General features: G+C 44.1%; 1 protein-coding gene across 3 annotated transcripts in view; it reads left to right on the top strand.

Moving 5' to 3' along the window:
* Positions 1-22,863, top strand: part of BTBD2 (BTB domain containing 2) — a 43,090-nt gene that overhangs the window by 12,869 nt on the left and 7,358 nt on the right. For 2 of the 3 annotated variants that reach the window (XM_048830622.2, XM_048830621.2), the window contains 5 exons: positions 3,544-3,700; positions 10,168-10,273; positions 11,052-11,249; positions 14,513-14,705; positions 16,993-17,080. In XM_048830622.2, coding sequence (XP_048686579.2) covers positions 3,544-3,700; positions 10,168-10,273; positions 11,052-11,249; positions 14,513-14,705; positions 16,993-17,080 — 742 coding nt within the window. The remainder of the gene's footprint in view (positions 1-3,543; positions 3,701-10,167; positions 10,274-11,051; positions 11,250-14,512; positions 14,706-16,992; positions 17,081-22,863) is intronic. The other variant, XM_075123224.1, reaches the window with a different exon arrangement.

The following is a 22,863-nucleotide window of genomic DNA, read 5'->3' as shown; positions in this document are numbered from 1 at the left end:
GGGGTAAACATTAAGAACTGATCAAGTTTTTCATGCAATGGGCATACATTTTTTTTTGCTTCCCTTTTCAGAAAAAGTGCTTCTGCCATAGATAAGACATCAAAGAGAAAGCAGAGCCTTAAAGGCTAAAGTGTTTCCCTAGAATGAAGGGTTAGAAATTCTCAGGAGCCCCCTTTCAACTGATGCATATGATTTAAGAGAAAGCACCTGGAAACACCCTCTTCCCCCCCCCCCCCCCGAAAAAACCCCAAAACAAAAAACCCCCAAACAAACCAGTGCTTCCTGCTTGTGGAACTAAGACCCTTTGATTGGTTCAACTTCAGTTCATATCCAGACGAACAAAGCTGGTGTTTCGTTTTAACATCTGATTTGTAAAAATAAAGTGAAACTCAAATAGCGATTTGAGTTTAAGAAAAGCTGAAATTTGAGGTTATTCAAGGATATCTTCTGAAAGCCTGAGATTTTAGTGTGGTTGCTGAATGGCCAGTAAAGTGGTCTTTGAAGGGAAGATGATCTGAAATGATCATTCGCCCAATACTTGAGATCAGTCAAATAACAGAAAAGAAAACTCTTTTTTTCGCTATAGAAAAGAAAAATAAGGCTTGGATAATGTAATGACTCTTAACACTTTAATCATCCATACCTTATGACTATAAGTTCATGCTTTACTTGTGTGGTGCAACAGTGTTCTAGATAACTTTAGACATTGACAGGGTTCTTGCCTCAATGGGCTGTCCGTTTAGAAGTACCCAGGAAAGATGGGAGGTATGTTCCCACAATGAGCAGGCTGAGTAATGAAGCTTAAGTGCTTTGATTAACAATTTTCTTGGAATTTAGCACTTGTCTTCATGCTAATTTTGATGTGGAAACAAGTGGTCTCCTGGATGTGGTTCAGAGCATGAGCTGATACCATGAGGTGAGGAAGAATTTTTCACCAATGTTCAGGATTGCACTTTCTGCTAGCCTTAAAGTTCAGTTGCAGGTCACTGCCAGGAGCTGGACTCCAAACTTGGCGGACCAATGATCTAATGTATGGTTGTCTCTGCATGGTAGTCCTCCTCTCTTGCTAATATTTTTGTTAACTCAGAATGGGCTCTTGTTTAGGTTTATGTAGCCTCAATCTGCTTTTCCATTTGGATATTGGCTATTTTAAATTTTTCTTGGCTCTTAGCAGTGTAGATACTTGAAGTCAGACTGACTCCTAAATTTTTCTCAAAGCCCATTATATATCCTGGTGTTATTTCCTTGGCTTCATGTATTGTTTCTGGGCTTGGTACTAAAACAAAACAATTAACATAGCCATGGCACTGAATAGCACAGTATTGTAGTACACATAATTGGTCAATTAATTTTTTAAAACTAGCTTGCAATAAAAGGATGCTAGCCTTGTAAAAATAGAAGATTGATGTGAGGGAGAGGGACAGAATACATAAACCAGTGGCTTGATGGTGTTAACAACAAATACTAATCTCTAGAGCACCTTACAGTAAATTCTCAATGTACTTTACAAACCGCCTCAACCTACTTTAAATTGCTGTCCGGGACCTGATTTCACACAGTAGTTTGAGTTATATTCTTAGAGGAGCCTAGCAAATAAAAGGTCAGCTTAGTGACATATTCTGAGTTTGAGTGAGGGTTTAGCTGCGGACATCTGCTCTCTGGCTTTCTTCAAGGTGGGAAGGCAGAAGGTGTCCCAAGTTCTGCTAATGGTGGGAGCTGGGAATAGAAATTAGATCTTTTATGGCTGCCATCAAGGATCTTTAGTAGCTTTTTTATAATTGGCCCTTTTAACTAGGCAGACTAAACTTTGGTGGCTGTCTCTTGTGGCTAGAGCTGCGTGCAGGGAGAAGTGTCTTCAGAAGTATTGGCATGAGCATCATATTGGCAATCCAATGGCAGCACAGCATACCGATATCACGGGTTGGGTTCTCTGCCTCTCAGGAAGCTGGGCTGTGGGCATAAGCAATGCCTTACCTTAGTCTACCACCTGCTGTGGTGATGGGCCTTTTTTTTGAGCCATATGCCCCCCACCCTGAGCAGAAGGAGACTGGACTGTAAGTTCCCCAAGGCATGGTCCATACCTGTGCGTTTGTACAGTGCCCGTAGAGGGGCTCTGATACCGAATGGGGCCTCCAGGTAGAACTATAATGTCAGTGGCACTGGGCTGCTAGGGGAAGTTTGGAAGACCTGGCAAGAGCACAGTGGAGAGGAGTACTCAAGCATTATAAATGAATTAACTGTAACGTCATGTGCTTGGTGCATATTTGCCACTAAAGACATTCGTGCCATTGGAATAAATGCAAATAAATTCTGCATTAAACCACTGAAGTTTCAAAAAAATCAGACTGTTTTATTTACTACTCTTCTGTCTTAGGCCCAGTCCTGTGCTAACGTATGCAGGTGGTCTCATTGACTGCAGCAGGACATAACCCTCAAGTGTCTTCAGGATTGGAACCTCTCTTCAGTGCTGTAAACTCCACTAGACTGGAGCCCTACCTCCCTTGAGCAACTTGCTTGGATCAAGAGTGTCCCTGTATGTCTAGGCAATGTGTTTGTGTCTGAGATGAGGGAGGGTCAGGTCAGACCTAAACCTTCATGAAGGCTGTTGGTTTTCCACCTTGCAAAGGAAAATTACTTTCTCACATCACTAACTCACTTCCCAGTGGAATGGGTTGCTTCCTTTGGCTAGGTTAACTTACCAAGAGAGTCTAAAGCTCAGTGTTCCCAGCCTTTGCTGCTATGAAGAGTGAGACCAAATCTGAGATTTGACCTGGGGGCTTCATTTACTACTAAGCCATCACTTGATTTTTTTCATTGTAATTAACTATTTTGCTTTCTATTTCAACTCAGTTAATTGAGTGATCTGACAATTGATATAATTTGCTAGCTCAGCAATAGTGAAGTGGAACACGAGTTTTCCTACTGAAGAACCATCACAGTAAGGGGGTGTGAGAGTGTGTGTGTAATGCGAAAAATAGGTGAAAGAAATATCATCACATTGCATTAGGTGTAAATCTTTGAATGTTTCTACTACAGGTTTTACCAATAAAATCATTCTTGTCCTCTGAATTTGCCTTGAAACTGTGTACATAGCACCATCTTAACAATTAGTGACTAGTCACGGCATGGCTGAAGCTCTGTTCTCATTTAGTCTTTAATTGAACAGTCTGAAACACTTCAGCTAACTCGGCGTGGACAGGCCAAACCCAGGCCAGGCTAGAACAGTTTCTGATTATGCAGCAGGCCAGTGTTTTTTAAACCATTTAGCATGAGACGTGTTACAGTTTAAAATATCTCTCAAATGCTCCATACGTACACGACCTTTAATAGCAGAGTTGTGGTTATTCCAAACTGGAATGGTGGTTTATCATGGTGGCAGAGTGGGGAAGGGTAATAGCTGCTACTAAAAGTAAGAAATTGCACCAGCATGATGAGAACACATAATGGTCTTTGTGAACTAGAGTTCTCTGTCCTGACTCTTACTGCTGTCTTTCAACTAGCTAAAGCAGGCTTACGGAGCAGTACTTGTTTGCGTACTTCCAGATTTCTTTATTCGGACGAGGTTCAGATTGGCCCAGAGACTGTTATGACAACACTTTACACAGCTAAAAAATACGCTGTCCCTGCACTTGAAGCCCACTGCGTGGAGTTCCTAAAGAAAAACCTCAGAGCAGACAACGCATTCATGCTCTTAACACAGGTACGTTCTGAAGCTATTTGCATTTCAAGTCCTTTTAAACAGGTGCAACAGCTTTATATTATCTAGGCTGATGAGGATGTTTTGGACAAAGGAGGTGGCATGGCTTGCAATGGAATGGGTTACTGTGCTCTGGTGTATTGTTTTAGTCCAGAATTCTCTCATGACTAGCAGGAGTTCTCTTGTTAATGAAGAATGATGTAGTCCTTTAAATAGTAAAGCATAAATTGTAAGTGCTTATATCAATTGCTGTCACTATTCCAGAAAGAACCTTTTTGGTATGCCAAGTGTCTTGTTAACGCCATGATGGTGAGAACGTAGTAAATTGCTCTGTAACAAGAGAGAACTTTACTGAGCTTCATCCGCCTGGAACAAGTATTATGGCCTGAAGAAGGGAAACTATAAAGTATTCATGTGTTCAAATATAGGGCAACTCCAGGTATAAATATTCACTGTATGGAGCCTACTAGCAGCCATCTAGAAGGCCCCTTTTTTGAGGGACTTCTTTATAATACCAGGATTCCCCCACTTCTGAAGAATGCAGAAAGCCCTCAGCCCTTTTCTCCTTAGGGTAGGAGGTGGGAGTTGAGTAAGATGGGACAGTTATTTGTTGTTGCAAGTAACTGGATGGTGGCCTTTTCCTCAACAAGTGCCAGCTCGGATCTCCACTGCAGGTGATGTGCACAGATGTGGAACCTGTGGATGGGGTGTTGGTTGAGGCTGTGTGACCCTGCCGATGTCCTCTTTTGAGGCTGAGCTGAGGCCGCAGCTGTCATTCTTTTCCTTCTGACTGCTATAGACAGAAAATAAGCCTTTACTGGGTCCTTCATTACGTCTGCTGATTTATTTTGGGGAAGTTAAGTCTTTCTGCATAGGAAGCTTTTTGTTGTGATAACTGAAAAAGTTAATATTTGTAAAATTCTATGCCAGTTTTTACCCCCATCAGGAATTTTGCTCTTGTTTAGGGATCCGAGACTTTCCTGGGCCACGAAAGGCCTTTCTAGTCATGGCTGAGGACAAATCCATGAGTTTCAAACCATAGTCCTCCTGTGATGGCACCCTGCGAGTTCTGGATAAACGCACTTCGCTTGTTCGGCTTCAGAGCAGGGCATGTCTGTCTGACTGTTCTGTGCAGGTCTCTTTCCGGTCACATACGCAGTGGGAAAGCTGCCTTAGACTATCGCGATTCTAGAGGAATCAACATTAGTTTCCTTCTGCTGAGTTGGGAGCGGTTATCAAAGGGGATACATGCCTTAAGATAGTCTGGCACTGAGGGACTTGACCAGATTGTCCTGTGCAGGAGGCTTTGATGCCAGGAATTGTTAACTTGCTCTGTGATCCTGTTCCCTGAATCTAGCACTTAGTTGGGGGAGGTTTAGGTTGGATATTAGGAAAAACTTTTTCACTAGGAGGGTGGTGAAACACTGGAATGGGTTACCTAGGGAGGTGGTAGAATCTCCTTCCTTAGAAGTTTTTAAGGTCAGGCTTGACAAACCCTGGCTGGGATGATTTAGCTGGGGATTGGTCCTGCTTTGAGCAGGGGGTTGGACTAGATGACCTCCTGAGGTCCCTTCCAATCCTGATATTCTATGATTCTATGACTCTATGAACTATTGCACTTAGGTCCACCTTAATAATAAGTCATGATACTGGCCCACTGAGTCCTTGCGGGGCTCTGCTTCCCAGCATTGCTCTTCAAAGCAACAGAAAAAGAAAGTCATCTTCACTCTGGTCATCTTGGTCACTGCATCAGTGTCTGGCCCTTCATTGGTTCCAGAATCTCTGGTGTTTGCTGTCTCTGGTGCCTCAACATCTGGAGCATCAGTGTGAGTTGCTCTGCCTGGACTGCTTCAAGTTTTGGTTGCCTCTTGGGCCAGATGCTCTGGTTCTGGGATCTCTGGCACTTAATGCTTTGGCTTTTGGTGTCTTGGTAATGGGCACTTAGGTGAACGTCGTTGTCCCTGAGCTTGATTGCTGGGTAATTGCTGCTGCACTCCCTGTTCTGTTCTGTTCTGTTCTGTTCTAGGTGCTGGTCATGAATAAGGGCTGTCTTTCTGCATGCCCTCCTAGGTTGGCTCTGTTTTCTTCTTTGAATCAGAGCTTCCTCTTATTACATTTTCCCCATACCACACTCAGGTCAGGTTGGTATTGGGACGTATGGACTGCTAGATTCTACCTCACTGTCTGGGATATGGCCTGATGTGCACTCTGAGATGCTTTTCTCCTGGTCCCCTCAACTCAGGTTATGTTGTACCTGCATCTTGGCTCCTGTCTGATTCATGGATTCCTCTAGGGATGAAACAGTCATAGAAGTCCTAAGGATTAGCACCCTAGCCCTTTTGGCCATTTGGGCTAAGCTGCCTGAGGTCTCCAAGACCAGAAGTCGTTGCCCTGAGCTGGAAAGAGACTTTTTTGTTAGATCTGTTTCCAGAGACTCCTAGCTTTGTCAGCAGCTGTCACCTCATTTTCCATTTTTTCAGTGAATGGGAGAAGGAAGAGATTATAAACAGTCCTTCTCAGGAAGACCTCTCATGGTCATCTTCATGCGATGATTTTGTGTTGTCCACATCTGGCTCCACACTGGATGACTGCAGAGATTGCCAGGGCAGGATAAAACTTTGTCCCACAGTAATTTCCTCATTTGGAGTCAGATGTCCCTCTGCAGTGCAGGAGGAAGGGGTTCTTGTTGTATTAAAGTCTCAGAAGACAAAAGATATTGGATACCAAAGTGTCCATTGTCTCAGCAATACACTGGTTACTGAAGTTTCAGATGGACACACTGGCTTTCCATGTTCCTTTTTCCATTTCCACAAGATTGGTTCCTGGCTCTTGACTTAAAGCACCCTTCCTATCTTGTGATCTACCTAGGTGATCAGAAACATCTTCCATTCTGTGTGGGAGACAGTAATCACTAGTATCTGTACTTTCCATTCACTCTCCATGGCCCCCCAGCCTCTTAAAATGTCTCACAGTACTGGCAACCTTTCTGAGAAAAACAGGCATATTTATGTTGAGCTGTATCTCAATGTCTAGCTGATAAGAGATTCCTGGCTCCAAGGCCAGGTCCGGTCCTTGAGCCTGGGAATCCACCTCAAAAGTCCATTTTTACCGCAACACAAATAGTTTTGAAATGAGAGTTCCAGACTTTAGATTTGCAAAGGTATGTGTCTCACAAGACTGGTTGCAAATAATTATCTGGCTCTGGAGCCCCACTCATCCTCAGACAACTATGATTTGCATTTGTGACACTCCTGGTCAGATTCTGTTGGAGATCATTGCAGGGCTGGTTGAGATGACCGAGATCAACAGGGGCTTGACAACACTATCAGTGTAGCTGAACCATCTGTTGATGGCTAGCTGTCTTCATCGTTTGTGCTTCATAGTTGACCATAATGTGCTGGTCCAGATGTGCTTGCAAATGTCCCTGAGCAGTGAAGAAATGCAGAGTGTGCTTCCAAACACTGAGACTCCTGTAAGTCTCTGATATGAAGCGACCTTGAACGTGTCAGAGTCTAAGATGGCCAGGACTTGTCCACATCATTGAAAGTGCTGGCACTCAGGCTTTCCAGTGTGCTTAGCTCGGTTGCTTCACCACTGAAGAATTTGCTCAGTCACCAAGGGTGCAAAAGGAGTTGGCGGATGTGATTGCAGAACCATTGGCCGTTAGCTTTGAAAACTCATGGCGAACGGGGGAGGTCCCAGAAGACTGGAAAAAGGCTAATGTAGTGCCCATCTTTAAAAAAGGGAAGGAGGAGGATCCTGAGAACTACAGGCCAGTCAGCCTCACCTCAGTCCCTGGAAAAATCATGGAGCAGGTCCTCAAGGAGTCAATTGTGAAGCACTTAGAGGAGAGGAAAGTGATCAGGAACAGTCAGCATGGATTCACCAAGGGCAAGTCAGGCCTGACTAATCTAATTGCCTTCTATGATGAGATAACTGGCTCTGTGGATGAAGGGAAAGCAGTGGACGTGTTGTTCCTTGACTTTAGCAAAGCTTTTGACACGGTCTCCCACAGTATTGTTGCCAGCAAGTTAAAGAAGTATGGGCTGGATGAATGGACTGATAAGGTGGATAGAATTCTTGCTAGATCATTGGGCTCAACGGGTAGTGATCAAGGGCTCCATGTCCAGTTGGCAGCCGGTATCAAGTGGAGTGCCCCAAGGATCGGTCCTGGGGCCAGTTTTGTTCAATATCTTCATTAATGATCTGGAGGATGCTGAGGGTACAATCCACACCAAGGTTGCAGATGATGCTAAACTGGGAGGAGTGGTAGGTATGCTGGAGGGTAGGGATAGAATACAGAGGGACCTAGACAAATTAGAGGATTGGGCCAAAAGAAATCTGATGAGGGTCAACAAGGACAAGTGCAGAGTCCTGCACTTAGGAAGGAAGAATCCCATGCACTGCTACAGACTAGGGACCGAATGGCTAGGCAGCAGTTCTGCAGAAAAGGACCTAGGGGTTACAGTGGATGAGAAGCTGGATATGAGTCAGCAGTGTGCCCTTGTTGCCAAGAAGGCTAATGGCATTTTGGGGCTGTATAAGTAGGGACATTGTCAGCAGATCGAGGGACATGATTGTTCCCCTCTATTCGACATTGGTGAGGCCTCATCTGGAGTACTGTGTCCAGTTTTGGGCCCCACACTACAAGAAGGATGTGGAAAAATTGGAAAGCATCCAGTGGAGGGCAACAAAAATTATTAGGGGACTGGAGCACGACTTATGAGGAGAGGCTGAGGGAACTGGGATTGTTTAGTCTGCAGAAGAGAAAAATGAGGGGGCATTTGGTAGCTGCTTTCAACTACCTGAAAGGGGGTTCCAAAGAGGATGGATCTAGACTGTTCTCAGTGGTACCAGATGACAGAACGAGGAGTAATGGTCTGAAGTTACAGTGAGGGAAATTTAGATTGGATGTTAAGAAAAACTTTTTCACTAGGAGGGTGGTGAAATACTGGAATGGGTTACCTGGGGAGGTGGTGGAATCTCCTTCCTTTGAGGTTTTTAAGGTCAGGCTTGACAACCCTGGCTGGGATGATTTAGTTGGGGATTGGTCCTGCTTTGAGCAGGGGCTTGGACTAGATGACGTTCTGAGGTCCCTTCCAACCCTGAGATTCTAGGATTCTGTTAAAGCAGGAAATTCTGCCATATTTCAGTTCTCTGATGCACTTGAGGTCTCAGTATTTGAAGCTGGTGTTACTAAGTTCTGTCTCAGATAGCCTTGCACAAGTCAGAGGCAGGAGGCACCAAGAGAACCAGCAGCTCCGTGAGTGCAACCCTGTCTAAGCTCCTAAGTCAAAACATCTTTTTAGCCATTATTTGTATTACGGTAGTGAATGGAGCCCCCAGCACGTTGTGGCACTGTTGTGCTAGGTGCTGTTTGTGTTTAGTAAGATGATCCGTGCTCTGAAGAGCTTAATCTAAATAGAAAAGACAAAGCGTGGTGGATAGGAAGTATTCTTCAAGGTGACCTCTGCATATGCCCACATGTTCTGAATGGCTCCAAGAACCCTGATGGTACTTATGCTAGGCATAGAGATGGTACCAGATGGATTCAGGATGTTGGTGCTACCCATGCTGGGCACAGAACAGCTCTGGTGCTGGGTCCTTGGAATTCAATCTTTTGGCGCCACTTATGCTGCGCATACAGCCACTCTGAGTGTCTCCAAACTCTGAGGACTCTCGTGTGACCAGACTTAGTCCACTTACACCATTGTGAATTTCCTTACTGTAAGTAAATCGATCTATTTACACCTCTGCAAACCCTCATGTAGACAAAGTGCACTGGCACAAAGCAGAACTTTTATGAGTGCAGCTTGCTTCAGTATGTTACTGGTTTCACTTGCATCAGTGTGGGTTTCACTTTGCATCAATACGCTGTCTACATTTTGGCATTTTCACTTGATGTAATGGCATCGGTGTAGCTGTACAGTGCAAATTTCATTAATGTAGATTGGCCCAATTTACTCAGGCACTATCTTTCCCCTCTTCTGATGTAGCAATCTCAATTACACTTGCTCTCAGACAAAGGAAGCCCTTCTACAAAGGGCTTTCTTACATTTAGTTTGATTCATTTTTTTTTTAATGAAAGTTAAGGGTTTACCCCACTATCAGCTGACATGTCAAACCTGACTTGTCCCTGTCTCTGCTGCCTGCAAAGTTCTAGTTAACATAGTGCTAGTTAACAGGACTCTTCAAAGTCTCTTTCTAACTTGATGTAACTCTTGAGTGAAGATGTATTCAGCTAAATTGGAGCCAAGTTTTCTTCCAGTATGTGTATTATTACTCTTCCTTAACTAGCTGTGAAAGGCTAAGCTATGTTGTCTGTGTCATGAATTCACTTGGTTTGCAAACTAGTGGCAAATCCAGTAATTGGAGAAAGATGCTTTAAAATAAAATATCCTTGATTGGCTGCAAATAAGGAACTGAGAACAACTTTTTCTTTGCATTAATGATGGATGCTTCGTTGTTAGGCAAGACTATTTGATGAACCCCAGCTGGCCAGCCTGTGCCTAGAGAACATAGACAAGAACACATCAGATGCCATCAATGCCGAGGGGTTCACAGACATTGATTTAGGTAAGCTTTGTTTCCTTTCTGCAGACTCTTGTTACAAGCTTGACTTTTGGATTACACAAGTTTCTTTACCTGGCAGTTTGTCCTTTTTGGTTTGGCCCTAGCTGTCTAGGGACAACTTCTCAAGGGACTGGAACTGACAGTCCCTGGGCATAAGCATATAGGGGCAGGGGATTCTCAGCAGAACTCTTAGAACTAGACACTGGCATTCACATCCCTTTGCTCTATAGGGCTGTGACACTTTGATCTCTAGGGCATAATACAAAGCCTATCCCTTTTGTTGCTGTTGGCTGGCGAAGGGTGGGTGTAACATACCCTCTGTGGGAGGAGTTGGCAGTGCTTTGACTTGAAATAAGATTCAGGTGTTAAATATTTATGTCCAGAGACATTGTAGTGTGCACGTTTCATAAATGGAACTTAAAAGTCAAAATATTCATTTTCTATTGCTAATGGGCTAAACTGTCAAATTAAGGCATGGATAATACAAACTTTTTGGCTCTTATCCTGTTTATGTTCAAGTTTGACTTGTAGGTAACCAGAAATTCCTTTTACTGTGCAGCAGTAAATGTATCCACTCTGTAGGCACTGCTTGCTGTTGCAGTGGCATGCCTACTTGTGGAATTACTCATCAGGTTGTGGGCATACAGCGCTCAGGAGCAGCCCTGCAGTTCTGAATTCCGACGCCTTTCCTCGCCTTGGGATTCTGCATTGGGAACTTTGGCCACTTAAAAATCAGGACATATGGGTCAGTGCCTAAAGTTGTTGCTGTCCTGCCTTACAGACACCCTGGTTGCGGTGCTGGAGCGGGATACCTTGGGGATTCGGGAGGTTCGTTTGTTTAATGCAGTGGTTCGCTGGTCGGAGGCAGAATGTCAGCGGCAGCAACTTCAGGTGATTCCAGAGAACAAGCGGAAAGTACTGGGCAAAGCGCTTTCTCTTATTCGCTTCCCATTGATGACTATTGAGGAGTTTGCAGCAGGTAACTGAATAAAGGCGCTTCTGGGAGACCTGGTCTCCACTTCCAAATCTTAGAGGATCAAGTATATTTTAAAAAAAGGACTTTCATAGAATATCCCAAACTGCTCAAAATACTTGTTAGATATTTGTTGTTGGACATCAAAAGCTACAGGTACATCACCCAGTTTATCAGTAATTTAGTTTTAAACATCCCATGGAGAACCTAAGATCAGTAGCTCTCTAAAAGTTAAATCCTGTTGTTTCTGCATATTATCTGTGTTTTTACTACTGACTACATGAAAAAGGAAATAACATATCTGAATAGGAATATACTTTTCCTGTTCCCTTGAAAGAGTAGACTGCAAAAAGTACTAACATTTAGTATTGAACTGTGGTGGTGATGGTGGTGTATCCCATTCCGAAAGGTGACTTACAAAGGGAGGAGGAATTGTAAGCCATTCAGGCTTTCATCATAAAGAAACACAAGAATCACTTTTCTGCTTCCCCTTAACCACAGAAGGGTCAGGAATATCTAGTGTTGTCATCCCTGTTTTGCTAATGGACTCTCCAGAGTAGACACCTGGAATGGAAGCTTTCTCAGCCCTCAGTTGAAGGGAGAGAGGTGTTAGTTATTTCACAAATAACACTTTCCCTAAGCCTCCGTCATGAGTGCAAGTTAAAAAGATGTTCCCTTGGTTTAAACAATCTGACTAAAAATGTCTTCCTTTCTCACTTGCCCACTTGTCTCGTATGATTTCTTATCTCAGAGGTTCTCCAGTCCTCCAGGGAGTAAAGTCAACTTGATGTTTCTTGGGCGGGAGAAAAAAAGAAAAGAAAAAAAAAAAAAAACCAAGCAGAAGAGCCATTTAGAAACATCCTGAAGTCCCCATTCTACATTATAAAAAGCAGAAGGGGGCACGAACACAACTTTTTTTTTTTTTTGGTAGGTCCGTTCTAAGGAGGGGGTGACTTCCATTCCTTGATGATGAATTTTGACCTCTGAAAAATAAAGTTGGTAATAACGACAGCCACAATAACCAAAAAAGTGTGTAATGTGTATTTAAAGAGATGGGTATACTAAAAATCAGCAGTAACGGCCATGCTGCCTGTCGCAGAAGTGACTTGGACGTTGTCTGACATGCTGACCCTTTTGTTGGTCAGAGATTCGGTCCATTCTCACTGAGTGGCTCAATCCTGTTGGTCTGCTGTACATATTTAATGGCTTTCCTCCACCTTGAAGTTGATATCCATGGTCACAATGTGCAGTTTGTTCCTTTATGTTTGAACCACTGCTTAGTTGGGTACAGGATTATTGCATCAATTCCAGATCTGATGTAGCATCTGGTGTGACTAAAGAAAGCACGTTTCTTCTTGACAGGGTCAAAATTCTCATCAGTAAAAGCAACAGTTTCTGCCTGTTCTGTCTTTTCCGTCTGGAAGGTGCTGGATTTTTCTTCCCCTTCAGACTTTTATGGATGACAAGTTCAGTTATGTAGGAGGCTTGCATGGGTTTTCGGTGTGCCAGGGTGAGAAGTTTGACTCTAGGGAAAGCCAGGATCTCTGTTCTGTGGTCTGTTATGAGTGCTTGTTTGAGCTGTGGCCTCTCCAATAGCAGGGAAATCACTGTTGCTGTCTTGTTTTGAGATTACATATAGGAAATGTTCTTCCAGTGTCCATTCAGTCTTTAAAATACCCTAACAATTTATACTGTCCAGCCCCTCCTTCAATAAGGATGAATAACTTGGATTTGCTGCACTTTTGTCCTCTAAACTAACATTGTCAGAGCAAGGCCTCTTGCGTCTGTGTCAACCACAGTGGAGGTGGGAAAATGGAACTGGTAGCCTATATGAGAGGATTTTGGAAGCTGTTGGTTTCAACTAAACCAGCTTATAATTTAGTATAGAAAGTGGAGATCAACATAAAATGCATCTTGGCTGGCTAGTGGGTCAGTCACACCCCATTCCCTTAGAGCAAGTAATTTGAAACATTCCAGAACCAGGAATTGCGGCAACTGGGTATATTTAGACATGATCTGTTTGCAGTAATTTTTTGCTGATCAAGGTGTCCGTAAAGCCATTTAAATGCTAACCATACATATTTCTTTAAATTTTATTTCATCCTTGTCTCTTGCAGTCATGTGCCGTCTTACACCTGACTTTCAAGACTATTTAAAGGGGCACAGTTAATTTACAAGTCATTGAATGTAACCAGTCATAGTTACAAACAACACTTAGGATGACTAACTGGAAAAGAGGTGGAGATTTTTTGTTTGTGCATTTGACAGCAACTTTGTGTGTAATCAACTTCATTGTTGGGTGTTCTCTCTCTCTCACTCACACACAGAAGTTTCTTTTAAACACAGTACCAGAAAAGCTACTCTGCAAGGAATTAGTCAGGACATGCTATTTAAAGGGTGCTTTGGCAGCAACTGGAACCATTCAATTAAACTTTTTGGAAATTGATTGAGTTCAGTGTCCCTTTAGAAGGCATACCTAAGATGACTGTAACAGAAAGATAAGAGGAATTGTTTGGGTTTATAGTTTATGTAGTACTTTCTGTAGACTGTTTAACTATAGTCAGTTTTCTTTGTCTGTATGAAAGATGCATACTGCAACAGGCAGAGAAATGTGGTGTTTTTTTTTAAAGTGGGAACAAAATCCCCCAGAATGGCAGGGAGTTCACAGGTGTAGGTGGTATTACCTGAAACCATGTCCATCTCAACAGTTAAAGTGGGCTACCTTTCACATTGACAGCATATTTTTAATTTCGACATCTCTTCCTGCTGTACTTACCCCATTACATCATCCCATCTAGGGTCTTCACCGCAGTGGTAATAAACTAAATGAGTGTAGATCTTGTAACTGTCGCATAAAATGTAAATACTGATCTCTCAAAGGGGTAGGGTTGGGAAATTAGCTGCATGCCCTTGATATTCTTAAATGTTTGTGGTAGAACTCAGGCCAATTGAATAAATAACAGCATGTTGGCTGAATGGAGGTGTGTATTTATAATACATGCCAGACCAGATGCTGATGTGTAGTGTCTCAACATGTTGATGTGCAGGTAGAAAGCGGCCTGGTATACACTGTGTTCTCAGTGAAGCTAGCTTCCTTTCCTGAGGGAATTTAAGCATGTGTGGCATTCCTGGTGTATATTATGTAGGAATCACCTACTCATATTCTCAGCATAAATTTGCCTTCCATTGTAAAACTTGCAGCAATTTTTGCTTTTTTTTTTTTTTTTTTAAAGTCCTGACAGCGTTGCTGTCTGTCTGCTCCTTTGCAGGGCCTGCCCAGTCAGGAATTCTGACTGACCGGGAAGTGGTTAGCCTGTTTCTCCACTTCACTGTCAATCCAAAACCCCGAGTGGAATTCATTGACAGACCACGCTGCTGCCTGAGAGGGAAGGAGTGCAGCATCAACCGTTTCCAGCAGGTGGAGAGCCGCTGGGGGTACAGTGGGACTAGCGACAGGATCAGGTCAGTTCTGCTGCTCATCTCTTCCTGTTCTGTTGAGCTTTGAGTGGTCTTAGGCCTGGCCTACACTAAAATGTTCTACCAGGATGACTGCTGGTTAGCGTGTGGCCCTAGCATGCATGCAGATATGCTAGTGTTAAGGTGCCCTATACTGGTATAACTTAATTTGCTTCCCAAAATGGAATAAGCTATATGTGTATAAGCTCGTTTATACTTTGTATAATAACTATGCCCATGCTGGGTGGTGGGGAGAGTTTGCTGCTTTAATTACACCTGTGTAGCTTAAAACGGCTCTACTTTCTAGTGTAGACACACCTTAAATGCACCCAGTCGTTCTTTTTGACAGAGTAAGTATCACAGACCCTTGTCTAATTGTTACCTGTAGCCTTATGCCAAATCATGGCTTGTCTTTGGGTGACTAGACAACATGTTGATTCACCAGTGCTCTGTTAAATCTGGGCCAGTTCCCTGCTACACTAAGATCATGCACCAGCTTTTTTACTAACATCAAGCTAGCTTCTGTAATCTAACTTGCTGTAGATTCATAGATGCCAGGGCCAGAAGAGGCCATTGTGATCATCTAGTCCGACCTCCTGCATAGCAGAGGTCCGAGAACTGCCCCAGAATGAGAGCATCTCTCTCAGAACCACATCCGGACTTGCTTTAAAAATTGTCTGAAGGAGAATCTATCCCAACCCTTGATAAATTGTTCCAATGGTTAATTTCTTACTGTTATAAATGTATATCTTATTATCAGTCTGAATTTGTCTAGCTTGAACTTCCAACCATTGGATTGTTAGACCTTTCTCTGCTAGGCTGAAGAGCCCATTATTAAATACTTGTTCCCCCGTAGATACTGATGAACTATAATCAAGTCACTCCTTAACCTTCTCTTTGTTAACCTAAATAGATAGACTCAAGGCGCTCAATAGCTGTAAGGCAGGTTTTCTAATCCTTTAATCATTCTATAGATTCATGCAAGGTCATTTTAATGGGTACAGTGAAGTGAAGGCTGTCTCAATTAAAGGCTCCACTTACTGATTGCAGGCATTGTGGCCTAGTGATTAGAGCAAGGCACTGGGAGTCTAGGAGAGCTGGGCTATTCCCTTATTTGCTGCTGACTTGCAGTGACTATAGGAAGGTTGTTTAATTTGTCTGGTTTAGTTTCCCCATCATTAAAGTAGGGTAAAACCTTGTGTTGGAGAGGCTATTATAACAGGAAACTTTTAGAGCAAAGATCTAACATTGAGAAACCTCTTGACACCTCTCTGTCTTTGAGTTAAAGTTGTCTAACTTATTTTAAGTGAAACTGTTTGACAGTGTCAGCTTCGAGGTGCACGTTGAGCCAGGCTGCTGTGTAGTTTTGGTATGCGATATTTTACACTGCTGGCAGATCAACTTTGAATGTGCCCTGGATGTGCGTTGCTAACATGCGTTAACATTGCAGCTGTTGTCTGAGGGGGTGAGGAGGTGGTGTTGGAAATGGGGTATCCAATTTTGGTATCCAGGGAGGAGAGAAAAGCAATCTAGTGTTTTTGCAATGGGAAGGCAGATGTATTTCCTTTTCCTCCCTGTCTTGGGGGTATGGGGTGGGGGGGTGAAGGTAGTTTTGAATAAGGTGTGGTGTGGGAGTTGTCGGAGTTCTTATTCTCTACCCAGGCAATCTTGACAGCAGCTAGCTGTTCCGCTGCAAATACACCGAGCAATTATGCACAAGTATATTAACTTAATGATTCTGCTTCAGTGATCAGGTGTGAAATATTTAATGTTGACATTTAAAGTATTCTTACTTGGCTTCAAAGTGTTAATCTCATGGAGGTGAGTAAGAGCAGTTCATCTCTCTTGGCTTTATTTTCAACCTCTCCAGATTCCGGCAGACCACTGCATCAGCTTTGACTTGGTTCACATCTTGGAGGCTGACTTTGCAGTCCTAAGGGCTAGAGAGTTCATTGTTTTTTAATGAAAGCTCATATGTGACAATGTACATAGCCACCTAATCCCGTTTTGTGTGGGGTCAATCTGAGTGTTAATGGTGCAGTATGAATTGCTTATGCTGTTACTATGGAAGCAGAATACAAAATTCTATTTTCCTTTAGTGCAAATCATTAACTATCAAGGATCTAAGACCTTATTGAAAAAGCACACTTAAAATACAGTACAGAATTCAGTAAGTCTTAGACCTGAAAACAAATTGTGAGCTAAGGTCACTATGCATCCTCCTTACTTTAGCAGACCAGTTTGCCATTTTTGTGCTGACTCTTCCCTGTTAACCTCTCTCTAAATCTTACAGGTTCTCAGTAAACAAAAGGATATTTGTAGTTGGGTTTGGACTGTATGGATCAATACATGGGCCGACAGACTACCAAGTAAATATACAGGTATTAAACATTCTCTCTTTACTGTACTAAACATGCCCTTTATTTGCTGCCATATAAACCTCGCCAGTGTAGCGCTCAGTGAAATATACACCAAACTTTTCAACGATACAGTTAACTCCTTTTTATAAAAAGGCGTCTTCATGTTTTATAGAAATACTGGTTAGCTGAGCAGAGTAAAGAGACACACGGGGCCTAGGAGGATTAGCTACTTTCATAAGCCTGTTTCTGTTCTGCTATAAATGGCATCCATCACTGCGATATCTCAGTGCTGCCATGTTGGGAGTTTAGTGCTCATAAGAATGTATAATCTGACCGCATTGAGGCAATTCAGGTAAATGCTGGGGTTAGGGAAACACATGTTTACACAGGCGTCCTTTGAGTGATTGCGTGTGTCATTCCACTCCCAATGTGCAAGCACCTTTGCATGCAGTTGTCAGGAAGTTTTTTCCTCTCAAGTAATACCTGTTGTGGCAACTTGTACGCTACTGCGTGGTGTATAAAGGGCCCACCCGCCCCAAGCCCTCTCAGTTCCTTCCTACTCACAGATATGAGTGTTAAAAAAAAAATATGTTTAGACTTTATGGAATACTTGTAGGATGCTGCCGGTATTAATCTTACTTATATTATAACTATACTATGGGATATAAATATTGAGTGTTTGCATTGCATTGCAATGGTCCTCGGAATTGCTCAGCTTGCCTTAGCAAGTGCTCTGTGTGTTCATTGTAAATTAATTAATTGTAGACAGTTTTCTAGATTCATAGCATTAGTACGTACCTAATGGTGTAGCGAGTGTAGGTGTTTCCTCAGTCCCCAGTTGGGTTTTTTCACGTTGTGTGGGACTGAGGGATGCCTCGGTCCCTGGGCTTCAAGCTCTCTCTCTCGTGGTAGGCTGAGGCCCGTGAGCAACCCACACTCAAGCTGCTGAAAGCGTTTCGGGGAAGCTCATATTCAGGGTTGTTGCCAGATCTACAAAGACTTTAAGCCTTGGATGAGGAAAGACGGAAGCTAGGCTAAAGTTTTGGCTCATGGAGGTGCTCCTTTGGCTCAGCAGTGGTCTCGGGCACTGTTGGGAGCAGCTCCCCCTTGGTCAGCAGAGGGATAATAGTCCTCCTCTGAATCAGAGATTTGCTCCTTTGTTTCCCAGTGTGAGCCAGTTTCACTACTCTCCACCAAGGCACTGCTAGGGAACCTTCAACGGGAGTGCCATCAAGTGTGTGGCCAGGGAGTTCCTGGCACCCACCTCTGTCCGGTGGCCTTTTTGAAACCCGTGGGGTTCCCCCCTGGTTTCTAGGTCATATGAGGCATTCCTGCTCTGTGTCATTGGAGAGAGGTGGGGAGTCTATTCGCCAGGCACCGCCTGTTCCTGAGTCCAGTACAAGCAGCAAGAGGCAGTTCACAAAGACCCTTCTGGACAGCTAATGGAGGAGCCTGTGCTGGCCTCTTCTTCGTCCTCTCCTGATAAGGCAGTCTGCTCGGGACGTTTCACCTGCCCCCAGTGACTGACTGAACCAAGAGCTGCGAAAGAGGGTGGCCTTAAGCCTGGAGATCGTGGTGGAGGAGGTTAAAGAATCCTCACACTGCCTTGACGACATTTTGGCCACAGCAGGGCCTTCATGAGTGGCCTCACCTATTACGGTGATTATGGACCCTGCTAAGGCTCTCTGGCAGAACCCCTTTATCTCTTCCCTGCCTCAAAAAAGCAACAAACATAAATATTCTGTTCCGTCCCAGGAGTCTGAATGTCTCTATTCTCATCCCCCCACCCTGCCATCCTCTCTGGTGATATCCACAGCCAGTGAAGGGAACAACAGGGGCAACCTCTGAATCGAAGGACAGGAATAAACTAGATCTGTTGAGTAGAAAAGTTTATGCTACTTGGGGATTGCAGCTCAGGACTGCCAATCAGCGAGCGCTTTTGGGCTGGTACGATTTGAGTGTCTCTAAACATTAGAGACTTTTAGAGTACAAAATGATGGGGTCTAAATTAGCTGTTACTCCAAGATCTCTTTCTTGAGTGGTCATTGTGGATAGTTCTCCGAAAACATCGTCTCAGGATGCAGTGGCAGTCAAAAAACTGAACAATGTTAGGAACCATTTGGAAAGGGATCGATAATACAACAGAAAATATCATAATGGTACACCCATATCTTGAATACTGCATGCAGATCTGGTTGCCACATCTCAAAAAAGATACGTTGGAATTGGAAAAGGTACAGAGAAGGGCAACAAAAATGATTACGGGTATTACTTCTGTATGACAAGAGATTAAGACGACATGGGACTTTTGAGCTTGGAAAAGAGGTGACGAAAGGTGGGGTGGAATATGATAGGTCTATAAAATCTTGGCTGGTGTGGAAAAAGTGAATAAGGAAATGATATACAAAGGAGTAAATAACACAAGAACTAGGGGTCACCCAATTAAATTAATAGGCAGCAGGTTTAAAATGAACAAAAGGAAGTATTTCTTCACGTAATGCACAGTCCACCTGTGGAACTCATTGCCAGGGGATGTTGTGAAGGGCAAATGAATAACTGAGTTCAAAAGAGAACTAGATAAAATCATGTAAGATAGATCTATCAATGGCTATTAGCCACGATGCACAGGGATGCAACCCCATGCTCTGGGTGTCCCTAGCCTCATTGCCAGAAGCTGGGACTGGATGACGGGATGGAGGACCTCCTGAGGTCCCTTCCAACCCTGATATTCTATGATTCCTTGATTGCCTGTTCTCTTCATTCCCTCTGAAGCACCTGGCATTGGCCGCTGTCGGAAGACAGGATACTGGGCTAGACAGACCATTGGTCCAACCCTGCATGGCTTTTCTTATGTTCTTCTGAGTGTGGGACTCTGTTTCAGAGTTCATAGACATGCTTCCAGAGGACATTAGGCAGGAGTTCTTGTTGATGAGAAGAAATATGTAACAAGATCTTTGTTGCAGGCTGTGCTGGGTGCATTGGACTTTGTGGCTAGATCCGTGACTTCTGCAGTGGCAAGGCTGGCGTGCTCAGGCTTCCACAAGAGTCCAATAGACTTTACAAGACCTGCCCTTTGAAGTGTCTTTGCTGTTTTCAGAGAAAACTGACTCTAAGCTCCATGGCTTGAAGGACTCTTTAAAGTCTTTGGGGCCGTACGCACCAGCCCCATCCAAAAAGCACTTTCACCTATAAACAGACTCACTGTTGCTCTGCTCCTGCTTCTCAGCAGGGCCTGCAGAGAAAGAAGAGCAGGGGTTATAGACCTCGAACACCCCCTCCGTCTGTCTCTGCATCAGTGCCTGCTCCATCTTATGCCTAGTGGGTGCTAAACAGCTATTTGGGTGGGATGCTCGAGGCTGTCCTGCCAGATTCCATTTTCCCTATATTTGCAAAACCGCTTTTCCCACTTCATCAGTGCTTGGTTCTGGATTACTTCAGACCGCTGGGTATTAAGATCTATGGAAGTAGAATATACAGTTCAGTTTGTTTCTGCTGCTCCCTCCCCATCCCTCTTCAGGAGCCACTCTCACAAGGAGCTCTTCCTCCAGCAGGTTCAACCTATCCTTTGGTCATAGAGGAGGTTCCCCAGAGGGAAGTGGTTCTAGTCCGAAAGCAAAGGGAGGTCTCAGATCAGTTTTGGACCTGCATCAGCTCAACAGATCTCTCAAAAAGAAAGTTTAGCTTGGTCACTCGGGCTTCCATTATCTCTCCCTGGATCCTGGTATGCTGTCCTCGATTGAAAAGATGCCTACTTTCATGTGGCAATTTATCAAGGTTACAAAGTGTTTTGGGTTTGTAACAAAGCAGTCCTGTGACCAGTTCACAGTGCTTCCTTTTGGCATGTCAGCAGCTCCCTGGGTTTTCACAAAATGTATGTCTGTGATAACTGTTTTCCTGATGAGGCTAGGAGTACAGGACTGCTCTTACCTGGGCAACTGGCTAGTCAGAGGCTGATCCGGGCTCAGGTACTGTCCAGCGTACATCTCATCCAGTCAACTTTTGAAGCTCTAGGTCTGCCGATCAACTTCGACTAGTCTATGTAGACAGGTCTAAACAGCTTCGTTTGTCAGCCCAGCTGTTCATGGCCATAGCAGACAGAACGGAGAGTCTCAAGGTCTCCTTGCAAAGAATTTCATCTTGCATAACTTCCTGCCTTCGTGTGCGTTATGACGTGGCAGGCGTTTCCCTGGTGAGCACCACAGCATCGCAAGAGGCCTCTGCGGTGTTCCTTGCACAAGTCCCTATCCTGGCCATTTGTAGGGCGGCAACCTGGTCTTCAGTTTACACCTTTGCACCCCAGTGTGCCATCACTCGGTACTGCAGAGACTCTGCTAAATTTCGACAAGCTATACTCCAGTCTGTGCGCATGAACTTGATCCCTCCTCCTACTTTATGGCCAGTGAGTGGTCAAGAGGGGAATGCAATCATGCGAAGAAGAAGAAATGGTTACTAACAGTCTGTAACTGTTGTTTTTCAAGATGTGTTGAATGTTTCAATTCCACAGCTGCCCTCCTGCCCCTTTGCCTTGGGGTTGTCCAGCAGGAAGGAACTGAGGGGGCTCAGGCGTGGCTGGGCCCTTTCCGCCAGCGCACAGTGGTGTGCAGCAGCAGAAGGCACTTGAGCTGCTCCAACGGGTACCACGGAGGGAAAAATTGATGGTGAGTGTGCATGGGGCACGCTCACGTGGGATGGACACGCGCAACACCTCTTGAGACCAACACTTGCTGAAGGTTAGTAACCATAGGGACTGAATGGCTAGACAGCAGTTCTGCAGAAAAGGACCTAGGGGTTACAGTGGACGAGAAGCTGGATACGAGTCAACAGTATGCCCTTGTTGCCAAGAAGGCTAACAGCATTTTGAGCTGTATAAGTAGAGGCATTGCCCGCAGATCGAGGGACGTGATCCTTCCCCTCCATTCGACATTGGTGAGGCCTCATCTGGAGTACTGTGTCCAGTTTTGGGCCCCACACCACAAGAAGGATGTGGAAAAATTGGAAAGTGTCCAGCAGAGGGCAACAAAAATAATTAGGGTACTGGAACACGTGACTTTTATGAGGAGAGGCTGAGGGAACTGGGATTGTTAGTCTGCAGAAGAGAAGAATGAGGGGGCATTTGATAGCTGCTTTCAACTATCTGAAAGGTGGTTCCAAAGAAGATGGAGCTCGGCTGTTCTCAGTGGTGGCAGATGACAGAACAAGGAGCAATGGTCTCAAGTTGCAGTGGGGGAGGTTTAGGTTGGATATTAGGAAAAACTTTTTCACTAGGAGGGTGGCGAAGCACTGGAATGGGTTACCTAGGGAGGTGGTGGAATCTCCTTCCTTTGAGGTTTTTAAGGTCAGGCTTGACAACCCTGGCTGGGATGATTTAGTTGGGGATTGGTCCTGCTTTGAGCAGGGGCTTGGACTAGATGACCTTCTGAGGTCCCTTCCAACACTGATATTCTATGAAAGATTCCCTTAAAATGTGGTATAAACCAAAACAATGAGAGGGTGGGGTGATGTGGTGGCAATGCACAGATGGGCACTTGTTGGACTGAGCAGCGTTATCTGTGGTTTTACCACAATCAATCCTGGCATTGTTCCAGAACAGTACCAGTAGACAGTTGGCTCATCACCTAGTCTGTTCTTTCAGTGCAATCACTTTGCAAAGTGCTCTAGGATCCATTTGGAAGAAGTGAGTTGGAATGGCACATTAATACCTGCCTCAGGAAAGTTGAACACTGCTTATCCTCTGGGGGTGGGTAGCTCAGCTTCAAATCAAACCATAGCAATCAAAAGAGCAATTGTACAAAAACGTATCTCCA

This window comes from Caretta caretta, chromosome 25 (assembly GCF_965140235.1).
Source record: "Caretta caretta isolate rCarCar2 chromosome 25, rCarCar1.hap1, whole genome shotgun sequence".
Taxonomy (NCBI): Eukaryota; Metazoa; Chordata; order Testudines; family Cheloniidae; genus Caretta; species Caretta caretta.
Note: the sequence above shows the minus strand (reverse complement) of the source record. Positions and strands in the feature narration are given on the sequence as shown.